The sequence below is a fragment of the Mesoplodon densirostris genome, chromosome 1 (assembly GCF_025265405.1).
Source record: "Mesoplodon densirostris isolate mMesDen1 chromosome 1, mMesDen1 primary haplotype, whole genome shotgun sequence".
In the NCBI taxonomy this organism is placed as follows: Eukaryota; Metazoa; Chordata; class Mammalia; order Artiodactyla; family Ziphiidae; genus Mesoplodon; species Mesoplodon densirostris.
This window is the reverse complement of record NC_082661.1, coordinates 105,665,738-105,687,163: the sequence shown is the minus strand read 5'-3', so window position 1 is coordinate 105,687,163 and position 21,426 is coordinate 105,665,738. Positions and strand designations below refer to the sequence as shown.

Sequence of the window (21,426 nt, the reverse complement as noted above, 5' to 3'; positions counted from 1 at the left end):
ACTTTAATGTCGTAAACTCAGCTGTTTCATTAAGTCACTAACTTAAGTCCGTTCTTTAAAGTCTTAGTGTTTTCTTAAGCAGTTTTCCCTCGTGGCTCATGGGCATCTTCTCAGCTGACCCTCGTCCTTTCTCATTAGCCTCCTTCCCTGTTTGCTGTCCCAAAGCCTCCGAACGCTCTCAGCCAGCTACTTTCTGCATGGACTGTTGCATGTGAGTAGATGGCCATAGTGGAGAGTCTTCTGACTCCTGCTGGGTGTGGCATGACCCAAGTGCAGCCAGGCTATCCGCAGGCACCAGCGACAGACGCTGAGGCGAGCTTCGTGTCAGGAGTAACGCTGCCCTGAACGCTACTCCGCCGTCTGGTGCTCAAACGTCTCTGGGCAGCGCTAGCCCTGGATAGGCCACTGGCCCCTGCATCAGAGTAGGAGAGGCCCTCGGTGGAGCCTCCTGTGAAGAGACGGAGGCCAGGACGCACGTGTCTCTGCATGATTAGTTCCATAGGAGTTGAGGAGAGATCAGCCTAGATGTGCTGAAACAGGACACCAAGTAAGCAAAGCGGGCCTTCCTGCTTCCCTTGTAACAGTGCTTTTGCTTTATAGATTTATTTAAAAGAAATAAGTTCTGTCTTTCCCAGGTGGTTCTGGTGTTTTCCTGATGCACAGTTGTTGAGACAGCCTCTGTGCTCCTAAGGAAACGTGTCACGTGGCAGAGACTCTGCGTGAATATGGCTGGGGTCGGTGTTTGAGCCCGTCTCCCCTTTCTTGCTCCCTCTCACCCACTTCCTCTCTCTCTCCCTCTGTCCCTTATTTTCTTTTTTCATTTTATTTGTTTAGTTTGTAACTTATTTCACTTGTTGAAGGGAGTGGGCTTAAAAACAACTTCTGCTGACCACATACATATGTAGTGCTGAATTGCTGTGATGGATTTTTCCAAAGTATATGTGTAGCAGCAGCTTTGAGCCTTATTTACTATTAGCTTGAAAAAAATATTAAATTGCTTTAGGTATTTTAGTCACTGTGTACATTGAAGGGGAGACTTTGTTCAACTTTTAAATTTGTTTCTTACTGTTCTGGAGTAATAGGAATTCCATGCACTGTTTTCAGGTTGGTATATTAATTTATAATAATTATTCTTAAGTTTTCAAACTTGTTCAAGCTTCTGAGGTGGTTGTTTTAATGTTTTAACTAAAAATTATTTTTAATAAGAAGCTGGAGTTACTTTTATCTGAGGAGATAAGTGTCAGTGAGTATCTCGCAGCTCATGCCCATCCCACACTGCCTTCACAGCGGCCCAGCATTGGACGGTTTTGCTGCTTTCTTTAAAGTCTCGGTTTATGGCTATCTTATTGCCTCTTGAAACTATTCTGAAAGGCATAACATTTGCATTCTATGATGGGCTTGTTTTAGTGTTCAGTGCCTGCTCATGCCTAAGAATTAGAATTGGATTAAAACTCTCATATTTGATTGGAGGTCCAAAAAAAAGTACGCATGAAAGGCACAGCATGCTGATATAATACGCACTGGTATCTAAAACAGCCTTCCAGTAAGGGTTCATGAGCGCTTTCAGTTTGTTTGGGACATTTTTGTAACACTCAAAAGTATTAATTATATAAAGTATTTGACATCACCAAACTCTTCCACCAGGTAGCTACTGTATAGGTCTTCATACAGTAATCTTCTTGGGTTGAAATAGCTACGCAAACAGTACATTCTGGTGCGGTAGTTTATTTTAATGCAAAACTTTGGTGATGCCCACTCTTGCCTCACCGCACAGAGTCTCCCCTCACCTGGACAGCAGCATCACACCGCTTCTCATGACCCTGTCATCTCATGCTTCCAGCCGGCTTTGGTGTTGAGGACTCTCGGAGCGGTGAACCAGTGTGCTCTGAAGGGTCCCCTGCGGCTTGTCCAAGGGAGTCATGGGGCATAGCTCTGTCGTCAGCCCATGTCGCGCCCTAGATTTCAGCTGGGCATTCTGACTGGCACTTGCCAGTCAGTCACAGCTCTGGCTTCCAGCATTACTGGTTTCCAGCCACTGCAGTGACCCAGGCGGTGTGGTCATTGGTTCACTCTCTGTGAAGTTCGGTGCATGACCAGATGTGACAGGAGTTGGACAGATTGGATTCTGTGGTGTCACTTACTGTTGTCACGATCCTGACTTTTCACCTGTTCTTGCTATTACAGTGGACTAAAGAGGATGGACATAGGGCTCCCGCCTCTGCCGTCCCTAACCTGTTCGTCCCATTGAACACCAACCCAAAAGAGGTCCAGGAGATGAGGAACAAGGTGTGCACCGACTGCCACCAGCAATCGGTGGAAGCTGACGTGCGTGCGGGAGGAGGCGGCCCTGGGTGGGGCAGGAGGCCTGCGGCTGCAGGGGGCGAGGGTGTAGCTCCAGGAGGACCTCTGCTGCCACCACGGGACTGCCGAGGTCCTCCCTTCACACTGCTTTGCTGCTGCGCTGACGAAGTGCAGTGGCAGTGCGTGAGCAGCAGACGCTTTGGCCCCCGTTGTTGAACCAACACCTGCCCACATAGCAGGGCAGAATTGAAGGTGCAGAGCCTGTTCCTGGCAAGAACAGCCTTTGCCCCCTGCCTTGCAGGGTTCATTTGAAGAGTTAGAACGTTTGGTATATTGGAACATGAGGTCCACCAGTGTTCACAGTGTCACTAAAAGATGGGCACACAGGGGGTGCCTCCCCTCACGTTAGTGAGTTCAGTGAGGTCTGTGCCTGCTGAAGTCGTCTGGAAGGGGCCCTCCGTCTCCTCAGACCCATGAATTACTAATCGGGCTGGACCAGTACCGTTAAGTGGGCACGGTGGTCACGCAGGACCCGCTGGGGTGCAGGGCAGAACAGAAGAGCAGCTTGTGCTGGGGGGCCCAAGCGCACAAACGGTGACTTTCAGTCACAGCGAGGTTTCTCTTTACTGTTGATGTGTGTTTCCCTTCTTGCCATCCTCAGATTCGAGAGCAGAACCTACAGGACATTAAGACCGCTGGCCCCCAGTCCCAGGTGTTGTGTGGTGTAGTGATGGACAGGAGCCTCGTCCAGGTGAGAGCTCAGAATGTCTCTGACGGTAGTGGGTGGTGGCTCTAATGACTGCCCGCTCCAAAATTGTTCTTAAGTTGGGAGAGAATGGCTGTGAGGTAAGTGTCCTAGGCAACCAGTTTTCTTTGTTCAAAGTCTTCATGATAAGAAGTAATCCAGCCACTTTTCCTTGAGTGGTAGACCAAGCATAAGCATGCCCAGGGCCGTGTCCCCCTCCAGCCCAGCTCCACGTCGTGCATGCCTGGCTGAGGGCCTGGGTTCATCCGGTGTTAGCGGTGAACTGTGTACAACACTGGAAGAGGGTGGGTGTCGTGGACTTTGGTTCTTGTATAGATTGCTGTCCACAACAAAGTGCTGCTTGGGGAAAAGTGCAGAGGGTTCCTGTAAATGTGGTCCACATTTACATGCATTTCTGTAGAAGGATTGTACCTCATGGCACATTGAAGATAATTGTGTAAGTAGTTATCTCTGCAAGTTAAGTTGCCACCGAATGTTTTAAACATGGCTCACCGGGGTTGGTGCTTGTTGCATTTTCTGACGTTGGCCAGCTGTGGTCCTGGTTCTGTGGCCCGTGTTTGCACGTTGTACCGCCATCACCGCTGCATCGCTGTTGACGGCTGTCCCGCTGCATGCTCTCAGCTGGCTCCATCCTGTGCTCTCATTGATGTTCCACAGCCGGGCCTGCTGGGCTCTGACGACTCAGTTTACTGTTGCAGGACGCGCCCCTCTCTGACTGTACGGAAACAATCGAAGGGCTCGAGCGTACAGAGCAGACCTTTAGTCCCGCTAAGTCTCTCTCTTTTAGAAAGGTACTCACTGCCCCGTCCTCAGCTACCTGTCGGCACACCCTGCTCTTTACCCGCCCCGCCCCTCACCTGTCGCTCTCGCTAGGTATTGTCTTAGGTACCGCAGGAGCTTTAAACGGATCTCTCAATTATTTGTGAGATCGTCCAAAAGGTTCTGTTCTGCTTATTCGGTTCTTTAAATACAGCATTTTGTATGAGGTTATTTTTACAATTTTTAGCATCTTTACGTTGTGCTGAGAAATGGCTGATCTTAGGGATGTTTCTGAAGTTCTGCATGTGACTTTGGTTGGTGCATGCTTTGGGGATTTAGGAGTTTGCCTTTTATAAGGTGCCAATTGTAGAAGACTCACGGGTGGACTGCGAGCGTGTCAGCTCCCCCGTGAGACCTTCTACCTTCGCTTGCTCAGCTGTGAATGGGGGTGCAATGAACGTGGCAGTCAGAGGTTGTATGATTAAAAGATGTCATTTCAGAGGAATGGGAAATAAAACAGGACAGTCTTTGCCAGCCCTTGTTGAGGAAATGTATTTTTACCTTAAAAAAATAAAATAAAATAAACCTAGATAATTGTTTTAAATGTTGCAAGGGGGAAGAAATACTTATGAAAATTTGAAACCCAGAACTGTAATTTCTCTGTGTACGTGGGTGCCTGACATGTACAGTAGGTGGAAAATGTATCTGGTGTAACTTGCCCAGGTAGAAGGAAACCCTCTACACACACAGGCTGCTGCTAGTGTGCAGAGCCAGAGTGGCTGACCACATGGCTGAGTGTCTTAGTGGTGTGTACCCTGTGTTCAAAGGGAATTTTCAGGGTCTCTTTCGATTAATACACCTCCAGTGAGATGCAAATATCATTTTATCAATGTTCCCATTGCCAGAGAAATCAGATTTGCACTAATGATTCTATATTCCTGTCTGGAAGCCCTGCTGATAAAATTTTCTTGCACATTTATATATTAATCCAGTGGGCCCCATTTTTCCTTGTCCTTAGAATGTACTTCCAGCTACCATTCTTAGAGGAACTTCTCAGAGCAAGGGAGAAAGATGTCTTCTTACCCCTGTTGCTTGTTTTTCATGTTGCTACTTTGGACCGTAAGCTGTTGTGATCTTGTTAGTTCATAATTCTTTCTCTCAGATGCGTCCAAGTGTGATGAGTCCATGACCCCAGGGTGCTTACTGTGAAAGCCCAAAACTACCTCCAGCTTTGTGGGCTGAAGCCAGATTCCTAGTCATTGCTGTGCAGTCTCTCTGGCATTACATTGCACTTGGTGGTTTCTGTGTGCTCCTCATGAGGGCTGTCTGCAGGGTGGACTGGTGAGCTGGCTTAGAGGCTGCTCTCGGGGCTCCAGTTACAGTCTGGCTTTTGCTCCACCGAGTGGTGCTCAGATTTGGGAGTGTGTCACAGTCACCTGCGACTGCTTCATGAAGTGTTGTACGTAGGGCCCCCCTCATGCCTGGCTGGGAAGTTAAGAGTCTGTGGGAGGGAGATTCCTGGAGATTCCGGCGTCCTCCCCACAGCAGATCTGAACAGCATGCCGCTGGGAGTGCTGTGTCCGGTGCGGTTAGCCGAGGAGACTGCTCCCAGCTGGGGAGATGTTGACATCCCTGGGCACAGATTTCTCTTCCTGGTTTTCCTCCATCACCCTCCTTCTGGCGCTCACATTTGCATCCTTGGTCTTCTTCCCGCTACGCATGTCTCATTCCAGTGGTGAGTGTGCTTTGACTCCACCAACGTCCTTGACTGGGTCTGTGTCCACATCCTTTCGTGTGGACCTCAAGATGCAGGTGGCATTACTCCTGGAAGATGACACTGCTTGCTGACAAGTTGAGTTCTCCTTGACCAGGGAAGGACTGGCGTTGTTAATATTCTAAACACGTCCTCTTCCCAGTAAGGCAAGCGTATGGATACTTGCTTCCCGTTTGAGGACTTGAGGAACAGGTGTTTGGGACTCGGGAAGTTGGGGCTTTTCTGGAAGGACTTTGCTTTGCCTCCATCTCTCCCTCATGGTGATAGCTGTTCACACAGGGCAGGGGGTGTCTTCTGACGGAGGAGGGGCAGTGAGTCGCCAGCCACACCCCGACACTCCAGTTCTGAAAGGAATGCTGAGCCCTACTGTAGGCTCGCTTGACTCCAGTGCTGCACAAGCCAGCATGCAGCCTTCTGGACATCATTACGAGTGAATCGAGTTGTTAAAGACCAGGGTGGGAAAGTCTACGCTGAAAGTTGTCCGGGTGGGGAAGAACTCTGTTGTGCAACTTGTGTAGCGTAAGCTTCCCTGTTGCCACGTGTGCCTGCAGCCCCCTGCCGCGTGGTAGAAACACAAGAAGGCCTGCGGCCCAACTTGTGGACTCGCCCGGTGCACGTGGTGTTGAGCACCTAGTGTGTGTGTGGCCCAGCACCTGGAGTGTAAATTCAAACCTGAATAGGTTTTACAGGTGAAAACCTGATGCTCAGAGAGGTCAGGGCACTAGTCCAGGTTTGCACAGCTTCGGAGCTGGAGTTGTTATCCCACACAGGCGGTGTCAGTCGGGGCAGACATAGTTGCTGGGCGTCTGTCCTGCTTAGAGCCCATGGTGGTGGCTCCAAGTGACGGCAGCAGCGAGAGTCCCTGCGGGGCCTGCTGGCGGGAGCAGCCACTGCGCATCCTGGTTTCTCGGCCTGGGTTGCTCCACAGCGGGCCTCCGTCCCTCTGCATCTCAAGCGTATCTGTGTCTCCTTCCCTCCAGAATAACAGGGTTCCTGTGTCCCTGTATCTGTTCAGAGCTGGTCTGGAAGGCAGCTCGGCCCTCGGCTGAGGAATTTGGAGGAGGGAGCTCCCTGCTGGTGGGGGCAGGAACCAGCCATGCTGCACCTCGAGGGCCAGGTGTTCCAGACAGAAAGGACCTTGCTTGACCACAGGGCGTCTCCGTAGCAGTTGACTGAACATTTGATTTAAATGATGTAAACATTTCTCTGAAAGCTTGAATCTCCATCTCATTTTACTGGCGGTGATACCAGGATGCAAACGCAGTTCCCTGGTTGCCATAGATCCTAGAATGTTAGTGCTCAGCACATCTTAGCTGTGGTCAGCCCGGCAGGCCCCTCTTGAGGCCTGTAAAACAGGCCCGTGGACAGGAAGGGGCTTGTCTCAGGCCACAGAGCTAACTCGTGGCAGACGAGGGTCCGATCCGTGTCTGGGGAGGCTGGGCTACTTCTGAAGGAGAAGCCAGTCGACCTGGGCTCGGGCCTGCTCAGAAGGAGCCCCCTCCCCATCTAGGCAGCTGATTTCCCATCTCGAGGCTCTCTGAGCACAGGCTGCGGATTCCAGCCTTTTCCTTCTCTCCCCTGGGGTCCATGTCGCTGGACAGTGACTTCTCAGCCCAGGTTCCCAGGGGAGCAGTTGGCCGGTGAGCTGAATTTCCTGGGACTCGGCCTGGCCCTGTCTCTTGTGCACGTCGCTGGCACGCCCTCTCCCTCTGGTGTTCACCCACCGAGGAGAGCGCTGCCGGGCCAGGCCTGGCATCAAAACGATTGTGGATTCTTCTATTTTCACTGGCTTTCAGAAGTTCTCATTAAGTAATCGGCACGTGCTTGGGTTCTGGTTAACTTTCTCAAAACTGAGCCCCAGAGCGTGTGGGGGCCAAGCTGGCAAGCTGCGGGGCACAGAGCTGTGCTGGGCAGGCGAGGGTGGGTGGGCGTAGCGCCCAAGGGCTGCCTGCTGCTCCGTGCCTGTGCGGCCTGGCTGCGTTGGCCTCCTCCTTGAGGGCCAGGCCACCTGTGTGCTTCGCTTTGCTTAGCTTTCTTTTTTCTTTTGTATAAATTCTTACACTTTTCCAAATTCCTCAGACAAGTGCTGGTGTTTTGTGACATTCTGTTATCTCTTAATGTTTTGGGGTTAGTTACAGGATCTAGTTACAAATCAAATGCACAGTCAAAAGAACAGAACTTTTCTGTGCTCTTAGAACATAAGCACATTTCTGAGCACACCTACCTGAGTGTTGTGATCATGACATTTTCTGATCTGGGAGGAGGTAATTGGCTTTAAAAGTCCCCTTTTCCATCCATCCCTGTCTGTCTGTGAGGAGATGGGCCTCTCCCTGGGATGCTCTACACACTTGATATGCACGTTGGTGCCTTTGCTTCTGAAATCTGAAGGACTTTCCTAGGAGTCTCTCCCCTGTTGCATGTGTTTCTCAGTCTTCTACTGCTGAAGGCTGCCACTCAGCCTAAGCCTGAGGGCCTCGGGCCATACCCAGGCTGCCTCTCAGGGATGTGTGTGCGCCCTGCCCCACCCTTGCCCGGGAGGAGGGAGAATTCAGGAGCAGCAGGGCTCTTGTAGACCAGCCGTCCCTTTCTGTCCGCAGGGCGAGCTAGTGACGGCCTCCAAGGCCATCATTGAGAAGGAGTACCAGCCCCACGTCATCGTGAGCACCACAGGTCCCAACCCCTTCAACACGCTCACCGACCGCGAGCTGGAGGACTACCGCAGAGAGGTGGAGCGCAAGCAGAAGGGCCCTGAAGGTGAGCAGCCTCACGGGTCCTGGGTGCCGCAGGGCTGGCACGGTGGTTCCAGAGGCAGAAGGAAGTGCTCTGTGGGCTCCTCTGTCCTGGGCTGACTGTAGGTGGCGATGAAAGATAAGCCCAGCACACGCCACTCTGTGCACATTCTGCTCTGCTCCCGGAGAGAGCGGGATAGAGCACTCTGTTCCCAAGAACAAGGCCGCGTGTGGCGGAGGCCGGCCCGGTCTGTGACCTGCACCCCTGCACGCGGTCTCCTCCCACCTTCATCTCAGCTGAAGTCACGGCTTGGAGTTTTCTGACGGATTCTTTTTCTCCGTAAGCCCCGAGAGCTCCCTGGCTGGGCATGGTCACAGGCCCAGGGGCGAGCGTGTAGGGCTCTCTGGCACCTTTCCAGACCCTGTGAAGGGTGTGGCCAATGCTGGTGCAGCCTTTGTTTCTCTTGGTAGCTCACTGACATAGCAGGTCATATTTTTGTAAAACATGTTGGGACTATTTTACAACAAAGGAAAATAAATGGCTCTGAGAGCCAGAACCTCTTGGAGCAGCTTGTTTCAAACTTCAGGTTTTTAAAAGCACATCCAAACATTTTGAGAACTAAGAGAGAAGCCAGCCTCCCACTGCCTCTGCCACGAAGGCTCAGTGGGTCTGAATCACTGTCCCTGCCCTGGGTTGGTTACCACGAAGACCCTGGGACACGACGTCCCCTCCAGGAAGTTCATGCTGCTGTCCCTGGGACCTTAGTATGGACCACGCTTCTTCCTCTTGGGAGCAGCCCTCCTGGAATGGAAATCCCACAGTTACCCTCCAGGTTGATGGGGGACCATCCTGGGAACTATTCCTGCTTCAAATGCAACCTCTGATTCGCCCCAATTTAACTTTTTTTTTTTTAGTCTTGTTTTAGACCAATTACATAGTGCATCACATAGCTGCTATTGGAATTTGAGTTGTGCAAAAAAACTGCTGCTGAATTGTTTTTCAGTGTGTTACACCATCACTGCCTGTCACTTTGTTATATATGCATTAAAATTAAGGCTTGCTGCACATAGATTCAGAGTGAGCCTGATCTTCTGGTCACAGCACTAATTCTGATCATCTCCTGAACGGTGCATGCAGCCCTGCAGAAAGCTCTGTCTGAGCTATGGCCGTAATTACTTGCCTTAGAGTAAGAACTGGTGTGTGGGCCTGAGCTATTGGTCCTGTAGCCTAATCCCAGTTCCTGTGCACATATATGTGTCTTCCCTTTGGACTCAGACCCTTCCAGTGTCTGGGAAACCTGGATTTTTTTTTTTTTTGAGTTAAACCACAAGATACAAATATTTCCTCTATATGTGAGGTTCCATGAGGAGTGATGTCACAGCAAGTGAGTGGGTGTGGATGGGGACAGCTGTGATCATGCTGTGTGATCACAGAGCTGTCAGCAGTGGGAGTGGCGGCCAGTTCTTGTAATTTTTCCTCTGGTCCTTAGCATACTTTACTATAGAAAATAAAAATACGTGTTACGATTGCCAAGTTTAAATTATTGGTAGAAAATGCTCTAAATAACAAATTAAAACCAAGGTCATGCTCCTGTAACATTCCCTGAGGTGGCAAGTAGGGCGAGGGGGCTTGGGACCCTGGGCTCTTGCTCAGCAGTGGGAGAGGCAGGACGGTGAGGACATGGGGAGGGGCCCCTCACTAGAGGACAGGAGAGGACAGGCTGGGGGTCACGGGGCACAGCCCATCACAGAGGCAGCTCTTGCAGATTCTCAAACCGAGATCCACAGCCCAGTCAGGAGTGGCTTCCTTTGTCCTCTTTTGGGTAGGAATGGGGAAAAGGTTGAGGCCAGCGGCTGCGAGCCATTCCCTTCTTGGGCTCTTGCTTGCACCCTGAGCAGCAGCCCCCCGCCCTCCCCGAGGCAGCCCGATGGGCAGGGCGGGAGGGCCCGTCCGCCTGGGAGGGGGCGAGGGGAGGCCCGCCGTGTCCAAAGACCTTCACCGTGCTCTTTCTGCCCTCTGTGCACCTGCAGAGAATCTGGACGAGACTAGAGAAGACAAAGAAGAGAGCCCTCCAGAGCCCCCTGCTGCCCCCCACACTCCCCCCAGCGCCCCCATCAAGCTGGAGGAAGGTGAGCTCTGAGGTGGAGGTGGGTGTGTGGCTGCCCCGTGTGGGAGGGTGGTGCACGGCCGCCCGGGGCGGCATCGCCAGGAGGGGCCGAACTTCGTGGCTTTGTGTAAGAAAAGCAGCTGAGTGTGGCAGTAGTTGAACGGACACTAACAGCCGAGTGTGTTTGCATGGAAACCAGTACATCATCCGCTCTGAGCTTGCCCAGCCTCCTCCGCTCCCATGTTGGTTCTGTCCGGGGTAACTTGAGGCAACACAGATTCGTTAGCGTGACGTCACAGGTGGGAGGACAGTCGTTGGGGATCGGAACCTGTCTTCATTCACGATGTCAGTTTTGCCCACTGCTTGCACGTTTCCTAAACCTTCCTGTGCTCGGATCAGCCCCGGAAACGTCCTCTGTTGTGTCTGGGCCACAGGGCTGCATTTTTTGGCCGTATTTCCCAGTCCGTGGAGAGTGCCCGCCTCCCCTGGCCTCTCAGACCACCCACTGTGTTTCTGTGACGTGTGGCCTGCGTTGTCTGTCCCTCGGTCTCGTACGGTGTGCTTCCTGTGCCTGTTGGGAGCCTGTGGCTCACCTCCTGCCCTTTCCTGTGTCCACAAGAATGGCCTGGCCATTCTCCTTCTGTAACCCGATGGCTGTGACTGAATGCATAGATTCTCTACCTGTGCTTTTCTCTTCCTGTGGCTGCGTTACAAACAGGAGGTGGATGTGCTAAAGAGTACCTGTTACCATAGTAAGTACTGCCTGCTGCCTGGCCCTCTGCTGTTCAATCGGAATTTCCCTGTGCTTTGCCTCATTCTTCTGCTTCTTTGTTGCTTATTAATTTTTGTTTTTTGTTTATTCAAAATAAAAACAAAGGCCCTTCTTTTACCCAGTTCCTCCATTCTGGGCAGTGGCCTTCCTGGAAGGGGCTGGGTCCCCTGAGCTCTGCGGTGGGCAGCCTGTCCTCGAGTGCCCCCAGGGCCGAGGTGGCACTGCTCCGAGCACTCTGGGTCTCAGAAGTTTCAGAGGGACCACGTGGTCCTGTTGAGCCTTCGAGACAAGTCTAAAGTAGACTCAGGCTGGGATTTTGCCACCTGCTGCACGGGGGTCGCATGTGTTTGGATCTTTGCTTAAACTGGGTGCTTAAGCTTAATTTGAGGGGGTGGAAGAGTGACATTTAATGCTGTTTTCCCAATGTGACATTTGTCAGATGGTCAGAGTTCCCCTGAGCACCCACAGGCCACCTCTGCATGCTTCGCGGAGGGAGTCCTAACTGCTCCCACCCAGTCCCGTGCAGCCGCGCCTCCGCAGCTCAGCCCAGCCTCTGGTCACCTCTGGACGTTTGGCTAGATTTCCAGGCACTGAAGGTTTGCTGTTGCCTAACCTGCCAGTGGCTGGTAACTTGGTAGACTATTTTTAAAAATCTACAAAACTGGTTTCCCCCAAGGTCAGTGTAGAAACCAGTCCTCAGGCTGTTTCTTTAAAATAAGTTCCATTTGGTTCTTTTATGCTTCCATGTTCAAATTGTTAAGGGGGCTTGAATTTTTTGACTGTCCCTTACCTTAGCGTTCATCTCTTAACTCTCCAGCCTAAAATGGCCTTTGTTTGGTGTTGATGTTGATGGGGGTCTGGGAATCAACTCGTAGTTTTCTACCAGCTGCCACAGCTTTACATAGTTTTCTCCTTGGGGGAGACCAGGTGTCGTGGATACAAATTTAGGCTTGATTTCAGGATTACTAACACATGTCCTTTAAAAGGGTTCAAGTGTTTAACGCAGACGTTGCAATACTGAAAATGTTTCCACTTGCCTTAATCACCGTCTCTGTGACTTGGGACCGAAGCCCTGGGACTGTGTCTGGCTTTGTCAGCATGTTGTCCATGAGAAGGAGCTAAAAACCGCCCTGAGGTTGAGCCCACGTGTTGCACTGTGAGCTGCAGCCAGCCTGAAGCAGAGTAGATCTTACTGACAGCTTCTCACTCTTGTTTGGTGCAGGGTGCTTGCGATCCCCCTTGGAGGTCCAGGCAGTGGCCCTCTAACCCCGCCTCTCCCACCCCTCCCCCCAGACCTGCCGCAGGAGCCGGCTGCAGGAGAGGACAGTGATGCCGCTGCCGTCATGCCAGCTCTCCCTGACCTGTCCCCTGACGAGCCTTCAGAAGCGCTCTGCTTCCCGACACTGGAGGAGGAGGAGGAAGAGGGGCTTTGTGAAGCCGGGGGCCCTCCAGGCCCCACCAGGTCCCCTTCAGCGGCCATCCCTGAGCCAGTCACGGCCCAGGTGGCTGACGAGGTCGCCTCCCCAGCTGCCGAGGAGGGGGCTGCTGTGGACCCTGGCAGTGATGGGTCTCCGGGCAAGTCCCCCTCCAAAAAGAAGAAGAAATTCCGCACTCCCTCCTTCCTGAAGAAGAGCAAGAAGAGGAGTGACTCCTGAAGGCCCTTCCTGCACAAACCGATGCCACCAGACTGTCCCCGATTGTGTCTTGTGCCCTGTCTTCTTGTGTAATGGAATGCAAAAGGCCCACCCCTGTGTAGCTAGCGCTCCCCTCGCGGCGTGACCAAATCCCCACGGAGACCGGTGCTAACCTTGTGTGCGCAGCGGCCCGGCCTGCAGCCTCAGGTGCTGGGGGAGACTTGGTCTCTGCGTCCACCTCCGAGCCCTGCCCTGCAGGGAGCAGCACCTCGGCCCATCTCATGAGCCCCTCGGGGACACGCTGTCCCCAGGGGCTTAGCTAAGTCCAGGTTCTGGCTGGATGGGGGGTGGCCCTGCCAGCTCTGGCCTCGACCACTCTTGCTCTCCTTCTCTTGTGAAGTAACCCATGCCCCATCTCTGCTAGGCTCCCTTCACCCCAAGGTCTCCGGTGACTGAAGAAGACCTGTAGCTTCTTGCTGGCATTATCTGCTCAGTGATCTCATTTGTTCGGATACACAAAGCCTTGGTCCTGTGAGAACACTCATGTCCCCGCCAATGGCCCAGGCCACCGTGGCGGACTTTTGAGAGGTGGGTTTGGGCTGAGCCGGCAGTCCCAGCAGCAGACGGGCCTGTGTACACCCAGGTAACCTATGCATGGTCTCACTGGCCCCCCGCGGCCAAAACCAGCCTTGGGGCTCCGTTCCTTACTCACTGGGGGCTCTCGATCCCTGTCATAGGGAAGGTGCATCAGGAGGGCAAGAGTGCTTTCTAGATGTCCTTTCAGAAAGTCTGCAGTTCACCCTACACGCTGTGAGCGGTCTGCGCTGTGCTTCATTCTCTCCCCAGGGCTCCATGTGCTGTCCTGGGGGGTCTGCTCTTAACCTCAGCTCGGCTCGGCTCCGCCTGGAGGGTACCCTCACTTTGCTAGAAGGCAGTTTCGGGGTAGGATTTGGCCCCAGGGGTCCCACCTGACGCCCTGTGCAGTCACTGGCAGAGCCCACCTCCCGCCCTCCAGCGCCATGGTGAATTTCACTGCACTCACATCCCTGGAAGATGGCGGCTAGCTACTTAGTGGGAACTAGTGGGTGGTCCGGTGTCTCTTTGACAGTGACCTGTCCCAGGAGCTCCAGTGCCAGCCTGTCTCCCGGACAGGTCCCCAGGAGGGGGGAGGGGCCCTCGGGGGACCCAGTGCCCAACGTGGGCTCAGGTCCCACACCCTTGACACCCAGGCAGGACCTGAGGCGGCTGCACGGCGCTGACCTCCGCTTCAAGCTTACTGGCAGGCAAGCCACTTCTCTCCTGTGTATCATTCCATTGCCAAGATGGTGGTAGAGTTCTCCAGCCTCACCCTGCACCTCAGTTAACCATGGGCTCTTCCTTTTATCCCTTCCTCTGACCCCATGTATGCAATGACTTTAATTTCATTTTTGTAGTTTAACTCTTTGTATTACAACATGAAGTTTAGTTGCATATACAGACACAGGCTTGGGATGACAAGTTCTACAGCCTTTCTTCATTGTAACATGTTTTACTCACAAATAAAATTCTTTAAGCAGTTTCCTTGTCTAAACTTGGGAAGCAGTCTTGCATCTTAATTCCTTTTCTTTGTTCCTTTAAAATAGGACTTCAGAAGTTTATCTTATGTTCTAAAAAAGATCCCAGGCAGTTTGTCACTTTGGACCACGGAGGACTCTCTACCTGGAAGTGCCCTGCCCCAGTGCCCACTTGTTCTTCCACAGGGGGTGGAGGGCAGGGTCCAGGCGAGGCGGGAGGGAGCCCAGCAGAGGGGTCGCTCCTCCCCAGTCTGCCAGGGTGCAGGACACCCCCCAAGTACCACCTGGTAAGTGCTGACGCCGGGGCGGGGACGGTCCTTCATCTGCCTGTCCATCCCTCGCTACAGTGCAGAAGGGAGGGAAACAGGCCTGGGCAAAGCCTCGTGCTCTTCCGGACCGTGCAGCTGTACACATGTTCAGCTCAAGCTGCTTCTCCTGGTGCCTGGGGGGTCTCCCTGGGCAGTGAGTGTGTCGAGGCAGAGTTGTGCACTGGAGAAAGGCACTGGGTATAAAACAGCTGCTTTATTTGGTCATTCAGAGGCCTGGCTGATACCCTGTGTGTCAATAAGTATAAAAGACAAGTGAACAGAAAGCCTGGAAGATTTTGGAGTCTGATCCCAGCAGGCAGGTCCACACAGGAGCGTCACAGGCACAGGTGCGAGTCCTGGGCCGCCCCGGGCTGGGGGGCGGGGAGGAAGGGGCCAGACGGGCAGTGCGAGCCGTCCAGGCCCAGGCCTCCCTCCCACTCCCTGCGTGGGCTGCCCCGCTCTGGGGTAGGCGTGGTTCAGCTACTCGGCCTTGAGCGTCCCTGCCGGAGGCCTCAGCTTCCGCAGGAGGGAGAAGGGGAGCAGGAAGAGCCCCGCGCACACGGTGTAGCAGCCCTGCGCCCCGGCCAGCCAGTACGCTGCGGAGACAGCAGGGAGTGATGGCCACAGTCCCCGCCCACAGGACGGCGGGGCTGAGCCGGGGGTTCAGTGGCTGGGACCCAGGCGGCCAGCAGGGGCTGTGTAGCCTCCAGATCAGGCCAGCAGCCCCCTGGCCTGGCAGGGCCTCTCCAGGCGCCCAGCACGCCCCGAGCACTGTCGCGCAGCCCTCACCTGAGGCGGCCACCATGGGCCCCAGAGCCCTGGCCAGGGCGCCCAAGCTCCGCAGCGTGCCCATGACCACGCCCTTCTGCCCGGGAGAGCCTGTGGGGGAAAGGGGAGAGGCTGTCAGGTGCCTGTGGGCCACCCAGGGTGACCTCAGGCAAGGGAAGGGCCTCTTACCGTAGCTGGCGACCACGGAGGACAGGCAGGGCACCACGATGGCAGCGGCTGGTGGGGGACATCAGGGAGGCGCCCATCAGCCTGGAGGAGGGGCCGGCAGGGGTGCGACCCTCCAGGATTCCTGGCCGCCAGCCCCTCACTGCACCCCCGCCAGCCTGAGCAAGGCCACTCACCGAAGGAGTAGAGCAGCAGCCCCAGGCCCAGCACGGGCAGCGTGTGCCCCCAACCGATGAGGAGGAAGGCGGGGACGAGCAGCAGGATGGCCTGCGGGCGGCACAGCTGGTCTCAGGACCACCCCGCTGCCTCCACAGAGCTCGGGGCGCCGCCCGCCCCCACGCCCGGGGGAGCCCCCGTACCCGCTTCACAGCTGCGATCTCCCCGCCAGGGCTGATCCGCCGGGCGTAGGCGCCCTGGATGGTGGCCATCGTGAGGCCGATGAAGAAAAACATCTTTCCCTGCTCTAGGCTGGGAGGGGCAAGCCGTCAGCACCCCTTCCCTGCTGCGCCCGTGCTGCTCGCACGCAGAGCCAGGCAGCCTGGGTGACGGCCCGTGCGTCACCCGTCCTCGGCGCAAGGCACCGCCCGCCCCGGGATCCCGGGCTGGGCCCCGGGGACGGGCCAAGGTGGGAGTCAGCCCTGAAGCGGCGGGGCTGCGGGGCCTCGGGATGGGGAGAGGGCAGGGCGTGCCCAGGCGGGGTCCTGGAAGGGGCCCCACGCTCCCACCTGCTGAACTGGAAGCGCTGGTGCACGAGAAAGCTCAGCGTGAACTCCAGGCCCGAGAACAGGAAGAGATAGAGGAAGTAGACCAGGCCCAGCAGGCGCAGGCTGCCCAGCCCTGTGGAGCAGGGGAAAGGGACGTCAGCGGAAAGAGGGCCCCGATAGCAGCTGGGGGGGACGCTGGGCAGCCCGAGGGAGCCACAGCCCCACCCTCACGAGGGGGCCTGCTCCTTACTGACTCCGGTGGGCGGGTCCGGGCCACGTGCCACAGCTGAGAAGCAAAGCAGGGCCAGGGGGCTGAGCAGGTCAACAGCAGCTTGGAACCCCAGCGTGATGGACGGTGCCTGGAGGGGACAGGATTGAGGAGCCTGCGACGAAGCTGGTGGCGTCCCCAGGCCTCGCAGCCTGGGGGTGGGCTTGACCCGAACCTTCTTGGCCTCTGCCCCCTGCAAGGCCCCGGCAGGCCCGGCCCCCAGTCCACCTGCCAGGCTTTGGAGGTAGGGGGTCTGGGGAACGCAGGGAACCCAGGAGGTGCTGTGGTCTCAAGAGCGTCTGGACACCAGAAGCGGGCGGCCCGGCCTCCCCAGCACCTGGGACCGCGACGGGCCTCCCCACAGGCCCCGGAAGCGAGCCCCTGTGCCTGTCTGGTTCCCACCTTACCCGCTTCTCTGGGGGCAGCGTCTCCGGCAGGAAGCAGAAGATGAACAGCAGATCGGAGACCGCGAAGAGCAGGGCCAACCAGGGCGCCGTCTCCACGGGCAGGGAGGCGCCAACCATGGGGCCCAGCGTGAAGGCCAAAGAGAAGGCCACTCCGATGACTGCCTGGGGAGAAGACTGCCTGAGCCAGGCAGGGAGACCCAGGCCCGGGAGCCCCTCCACCCCTAAGCCCCCCGGAGTGCACTCACCATGCCCCTGCTGCGGGCAGGAGACGAGCCCAGGTCGGCGACAATGGCGGTGGAGAGGCTGACGTTCCCCTTGCTGATGCCCCCAATCATCCTGGAGACCAGGAAGGCCGCAAAGCTCTTCGAAGTGGCCCACACGGCATACGAGGTGGCCAGGCCTGCCTGCCTCAGGGCGGGGACCAAGGGCAGGCACGGTCACTTGAGGCCAGGAGGGACCCACAGCGGGGCCAGCAAGCCTGAACAATACCCTGGGACCCTGCCCTGTTCTGGAGCATCGAAGGGCCACTTGTGTTCCCAGTGTCTCCGTGGCAGGAGCAGCTCTGGCACAGCCTCGCTTAGCCACAGAAGCCACCGCCCCCCCAAACACCAACCCCAGGGGGCAACGAGGGCCAACGAAGGGCCGTGGAGGGCCCACAGCTGCCTCCCCAGAGGGCTGCTGGTGGGCGGGAAGAGGCTCCTGTCTATGAGCACCCATACCAGGGACAGCAGCATCACCGGGCGCCTCCCCAGGCAGTCAGAGACGGCCCCTGTGAGGGGCGCTGAGAGGAACTGCAGGAAGGAGAAGACGGAGCCAATCAGACCTGGAAGAGACAGAGATCACAGTCACCACACTGCCCAGTCCCCAAGGGTCAGACCATGCTGGGCCCTACACTCCCAGGCCACGAACCTTGAGCTGAGATGGCCCCCAAACCACCCACTTGGAGAAAGAACAGACAGTGCCCAGGAGCGAGGATACAAGGACCAGGACCTGGGACTGAGGAGGGAGGAACCAGGAAGGCAGGAGCAGAATGGGACCCCAGCCCCGGCTCAAGAACCATACCTCCGAACAGGACACTGTTGTACCTCTTCTCGGCTGGCATCCCAATAGCTGCAGCAAACCAGTCCACCCCGCGCTGCCACGAGCCATAAAGAGGATCCTAGGTAACAAGGAAGTGTGACCGGCTGGGGAGACCCTGAGGGGCCTGGAGCAATGGACAGCCATCGGGGGTGAAGCGGCATCGGGACTGGGGGTGCTCACCTGCGCACGGCCGTGGCTCTCCAGCAGCGCAGGTAGCAGGGGCAGCAACAAGGTGAAGGCCAGGAGGTCCAGCAGGAGGCCGAGGAACACCACAGCGACCACTCGGGTTTCGGGTGCCGACTGCTGGTGGATGGGCGGGCGCGGGGTGCAGCTCCCGCCGGCTCCCCAGCCCATGATGGGGGCCGCTCCGGTCCGGCCTGGCTGAGCGTGTGGCAGGTCTGCAAGACGGCACGTCGCACGAGGGCACTTTTGGGTACCCCAGCCCCACACCCACCTACCTGGGGGAGAAACAGACCCCAGCTCCCGCCGTGGCCCAACCCGCGAAGAGCCAGCGAGCGCCTAAACGGTCTGCCTGCCCCGTGACCCAACACAGGAGTCCCTCTGTGCACCCTGCCCCCGACCCTGGGCAGCAGGAAACGCAGGCTGCGGGGGTTACGCAAAGAAGCCGCAGCCCCGGAGGCCAACCGTCCCAGGGACCGGGGTGGGGCATCGCGGCCCCGGCACCTCCCCGCCCCCGCCGCCACCCCACGGTCCCGGGCGGAGCGGCCGGGGAAACTGAGGCCCGGGCGGGCGGCGGGGGCGGCCCCGCGAGCCGGAAAACAAGACACCCGCCCTCCCCTGGTCGCGCGCCCCGTCCCGCACCTGCGGGGTCCGCGCTCCGCACAAACGGATGGACGGACAGAGGCGGAATGAACCGGCCGGCGGGCTGCGAACGCCGACCACGCCACGCCCGCCCGGAAGTGGGCGGCCCCTGCGCGCCCTCTTCCGGCCGCTGGGCGGGGCCTCGTCCGGTCCTCCAAGGCCGCGCGACTCAGCCCGATATCGGCTCCGGCAGCGGCTTACCAGCAGGAAGGGATCCAACCGCAGGCGCCTGACAGGCCACAGTCCCATTTGCCCCCGGACTCTGCGCCCGAGTGACGACCCGCCCGCTGAGGACCTCGGGGTTTTGGGCGCTCCGTCCGGAGGGCCGTTGGGCGGGGTCCACCCTGACCGGACCCTCCTCGCATCGTCCACTCCCGTCGGAGGCCTCCGTCCAAAGTACACCCGCAGATACGCGGCGTCTGTGCGGGGGCGCGGGCTGGCCCACCCTGGGGCCTCGGCCGGGCCGGGCCGGCGAGGAGGAGGAGCCGTGAGGTCAGGACTGGGCGCGCTCGGTCCTGGGCCCGCGCCGGGGTAGACTCCACGGCAGCTGGAGGTTCCGGACTTCAGGACCTGCCAGCACCCCCTGCTTCCCTTCCGTCCCTTGAAATTCAGGCGTCTGTGGCCGAACTATCCGGAAGGACAGTCCACCCCGTCAGCTCAGCACTCATACACCCCTCCGAAAACGACACTAAATTTCAAACATCCAAGCAGTCACTTTGCTTAACGTATAATTATTCCACCTACGACCAAAGAGAACACGTGTTAGCTCTCCCTGAGAAGGACACGCGTTCCTTTATGGAGGCTCGGGGGATGTTCGCCTCTTCCACCTGAGCCGTGCACGTGACACAGCGGAGGTAAGAGCTGGTGGGCGCGCGGCAGAGGGGAGGAATATGTCGGCAAATGTACTCACATGTAAACACTCTGGCTTCATAACCACCTTCTTCCACGACCCCTTCTACACACGCCCCTTTGCAAGTAGGAGGAGGCAGGGCTGGGACGGGCCATCCACGTGGATACTGACATTTCTAAGGACTGTGCCTGCAGTGGGGTGGAGAGGCCAAGGTGGGCAGAGGTGGGTATGCTCGGGCGACCCAGGACCCAAAGCTGAGGCTTTATCAGCTTGTTGCTGGCACGTTCCACAGCCACAGAACTCATCAGCAAGGCCCCCGGGATCAGCGGTGTGGTGAATTTAAGTAGCAACAGCTGCAGGAGCGTTTACGTGTGGGTGGGGTCTTGAGTCTGCACGATCTTAACAGCAGGCCAGGCCTACACAGCGAGGTGAAGCCAGCCCCGTCTGTGGCCCCGACACCTGCCAGGGCCTTCGAGATCTGTGGAGCCACGCACCTGGCAAACCGTCTCTGAACAATCCTAGAAAGGAGGTAAAGATGCAGAAATCTCCAACGTGGCCTCTTCATCTGTCCCTTCCGCCTGACACCAGGGAGCGCTCTGGCCCCGTCCCTCTGCCCTTCTGAGCCCTAACACGGCCTAACAGCGCCCCAAATCAAACTCCCGATTTTTCCCACCAGCCTCCCTGCTGGGGGAGCCAGAATCAGTCATCCTCTTCCCACATGTCCAGTCTGGCTAATCCTCCAGTCTCTCCATGGTCACTTCTGTGGCTGTGACCTCAGGGATGGGCTTCATTTTCTAAAATTTATTTCTGGCTCCATTGACTCTTCATTGCTGCATGCTGGCTTTCTCTAGTTGCGGCGAGCGCGAGCTTCTCGTTGTGGTGGCTTCTCTCGTTGCAGAGCACGGGCTCTAGGCGCGCAGGCTTCAGGAGTTGTGGCTCGAGGGCCCTAGAATGCAGGCCCAGTAGTTGTGGTGCACGGGCTTCGTTGCTCTGCAGCATGTGGGATCTTCCTGGACTAGGGCTCGATCCCGTGTCCCCTGCATTGGCAGGCGGATTCTTAACCACTGCGCCACCAGGGAAGTCCCAAGGATGGGTTTCTTGATGTGAGTGCTAGGGCCACCAGGCAGGGCTGCCAGCCGAGGGCGAGGCCTCCACCATGTGCCACATCGACACCAGGGGTGTGAGGACCAGTGCCTCGCCCTCGGAGACTGGGGCGGGACATGGGGTCTGGGGGACCTGCCCACCTCTGCACCCCTGCAGGGAGGCAGCATTCTGTTCAAGGCCGTAGCCCCCCAGGGCCGCGAGGGCAGGCAGGTGGCTCCTGTGTCCTTATGAAGCCTCCTGGGTCAATGCAGATGCAGCCCAACCCCTCCTGCCTTCACAGCGGCCTGGCACTCCAAAGCATTAATCAAGACTGGGTATGGATTGGGACAAAGCCGATCGTGGCTGCTGGGGTGCCGGGATTACGGGTGATTTCCTTCTTTTCTGATTTCTAAACTATGTGCAAACTTGTTTCACTTATGACTGAAAATTTATGTAACATTAAGTAACACTGAATTCTACACCTGAAGGCAAATATGCTTGGTTGACCAAAAACATTAGCCTGAATCCCATCAGTCCCCAGCCTTGTGATTAAC

The 21,426-nt window shown here is 56.6% G+C and overlaps 2 protein-coding genes across 7 annotated transcripts in view; one reads left to right on the top strand and one right to left on the bottom strand.

The window, feature by feature from the left end:
- The window catches only part of ADD1 (adducin 1), a 74,633-nt gene extending 60,220 nt beyond the window's left edge, over positions 1-14,413 (top strand). For 3 of the 4 annotated variants that reach the window (XM_060106730.1, XM_060106743.1, XM_060106738.1), the window contains exons 11-15: positions 2,185-2,286; positions 2,963-3,052; positions 8,198-8,354; positions 10,361-10,459; positions 12,503-14,413. In XM_060106730.1, the coding sequence (XP_059962713.1) occupies positions 2,185-2,286; positions 2,963-3,052; positions 8,198-8,354; positions 10,361-10,459; positions 12,503-12,864 (810 nt within the window). In that variant the 3' untranslated portion in view covers positions 12,865-14,413. Of the gene's footprint in view, positions 1-2,184; positions 2,287-2,962; positions 3,053-3,765; positions 3,859-8,197; positions 8,355-10,360; positions 10,460-12,502 lie in introns of all 4 variants that reach the window. The other variant, XM_060106750.1, reaches the window with a different exon arrangement.
- Positions 14,414-14,898: 485 nt separating this feature from the next.
- MFSD10 (major facilitator superfamily domain containing 10) lies at positions 14,899-19,346 on the bottom strand. Of its 3 annotated transcripts, none has more exons than XM_060106806.1 (13): positions 19,141-19,346; positions 18,298-18,515; positions 18,100-18,196; positions 17,757-17,860; positions 17,283-17,441; positions 17,038-17,199; positions 16,613-16,721; positions 16,384-16,495; positions 16,018-16,126; positions 15,835-15,925; positions 15,662-15,709; positions 15,494-15,583; positions 14,899-15,300 (listed from the first exon to the last, which is right to left on the bottom strand). In XM_060106806.1, the coding sequence occupies exons 2-13, from the start codon at positions 18,469-18,471 to the stop codon at positions 15,185-15,187; spliced, it is 1,371 nt and encodes a 456-aa protein (XP_059962789.1). In that variant the 5' UTR covers positions 18,472-18,515; positions 19,141-19,346; the 3' UTR covers positions 14,899-15,184. The 3 variants fall into 3 exon arrangements, with proteins under 3 accessions (XP_059962789.1, XP_059962780.1, XP_059962796.1); XM_060106797.1 differs by lacking the exon at positions 19,141-19,346 and adding an exon at positions 18,940-19,049; XM_060106813.1 differs by lacking the exon at positions 19,141-19,346 and adding an exon at positions 18,940-19,049 and having other exon boundaries at positions 14,899-14,950.
- Positions 19,347-21,426: the final 2,080 nt, after the last annotated feature.

Coding starts and splice junctions, on each gene's coding strand:
- MFSD10 (XM_060106806.1), bottom strand. CDS start 18,471: ATGGGCTGGGGAGCCGGCGGGAGCTGCACCCCGCGCCCGCCCATCCAC. Junction 15,926..16,017: donor AGATCGCAGCTGTGAAGCGG/GTACGGGGGCTC, acceptor TGCCGCCCGCAG/GCCATCCTGCTGCTCGTCCC. Junction 15,710..15,834: donor GCTGCTGCTCTACTCCTTCG/GTGAGTGGCCTT, acceptor GTCCCCCACCAG/CCGCTGCCATCGTGGTGCCC.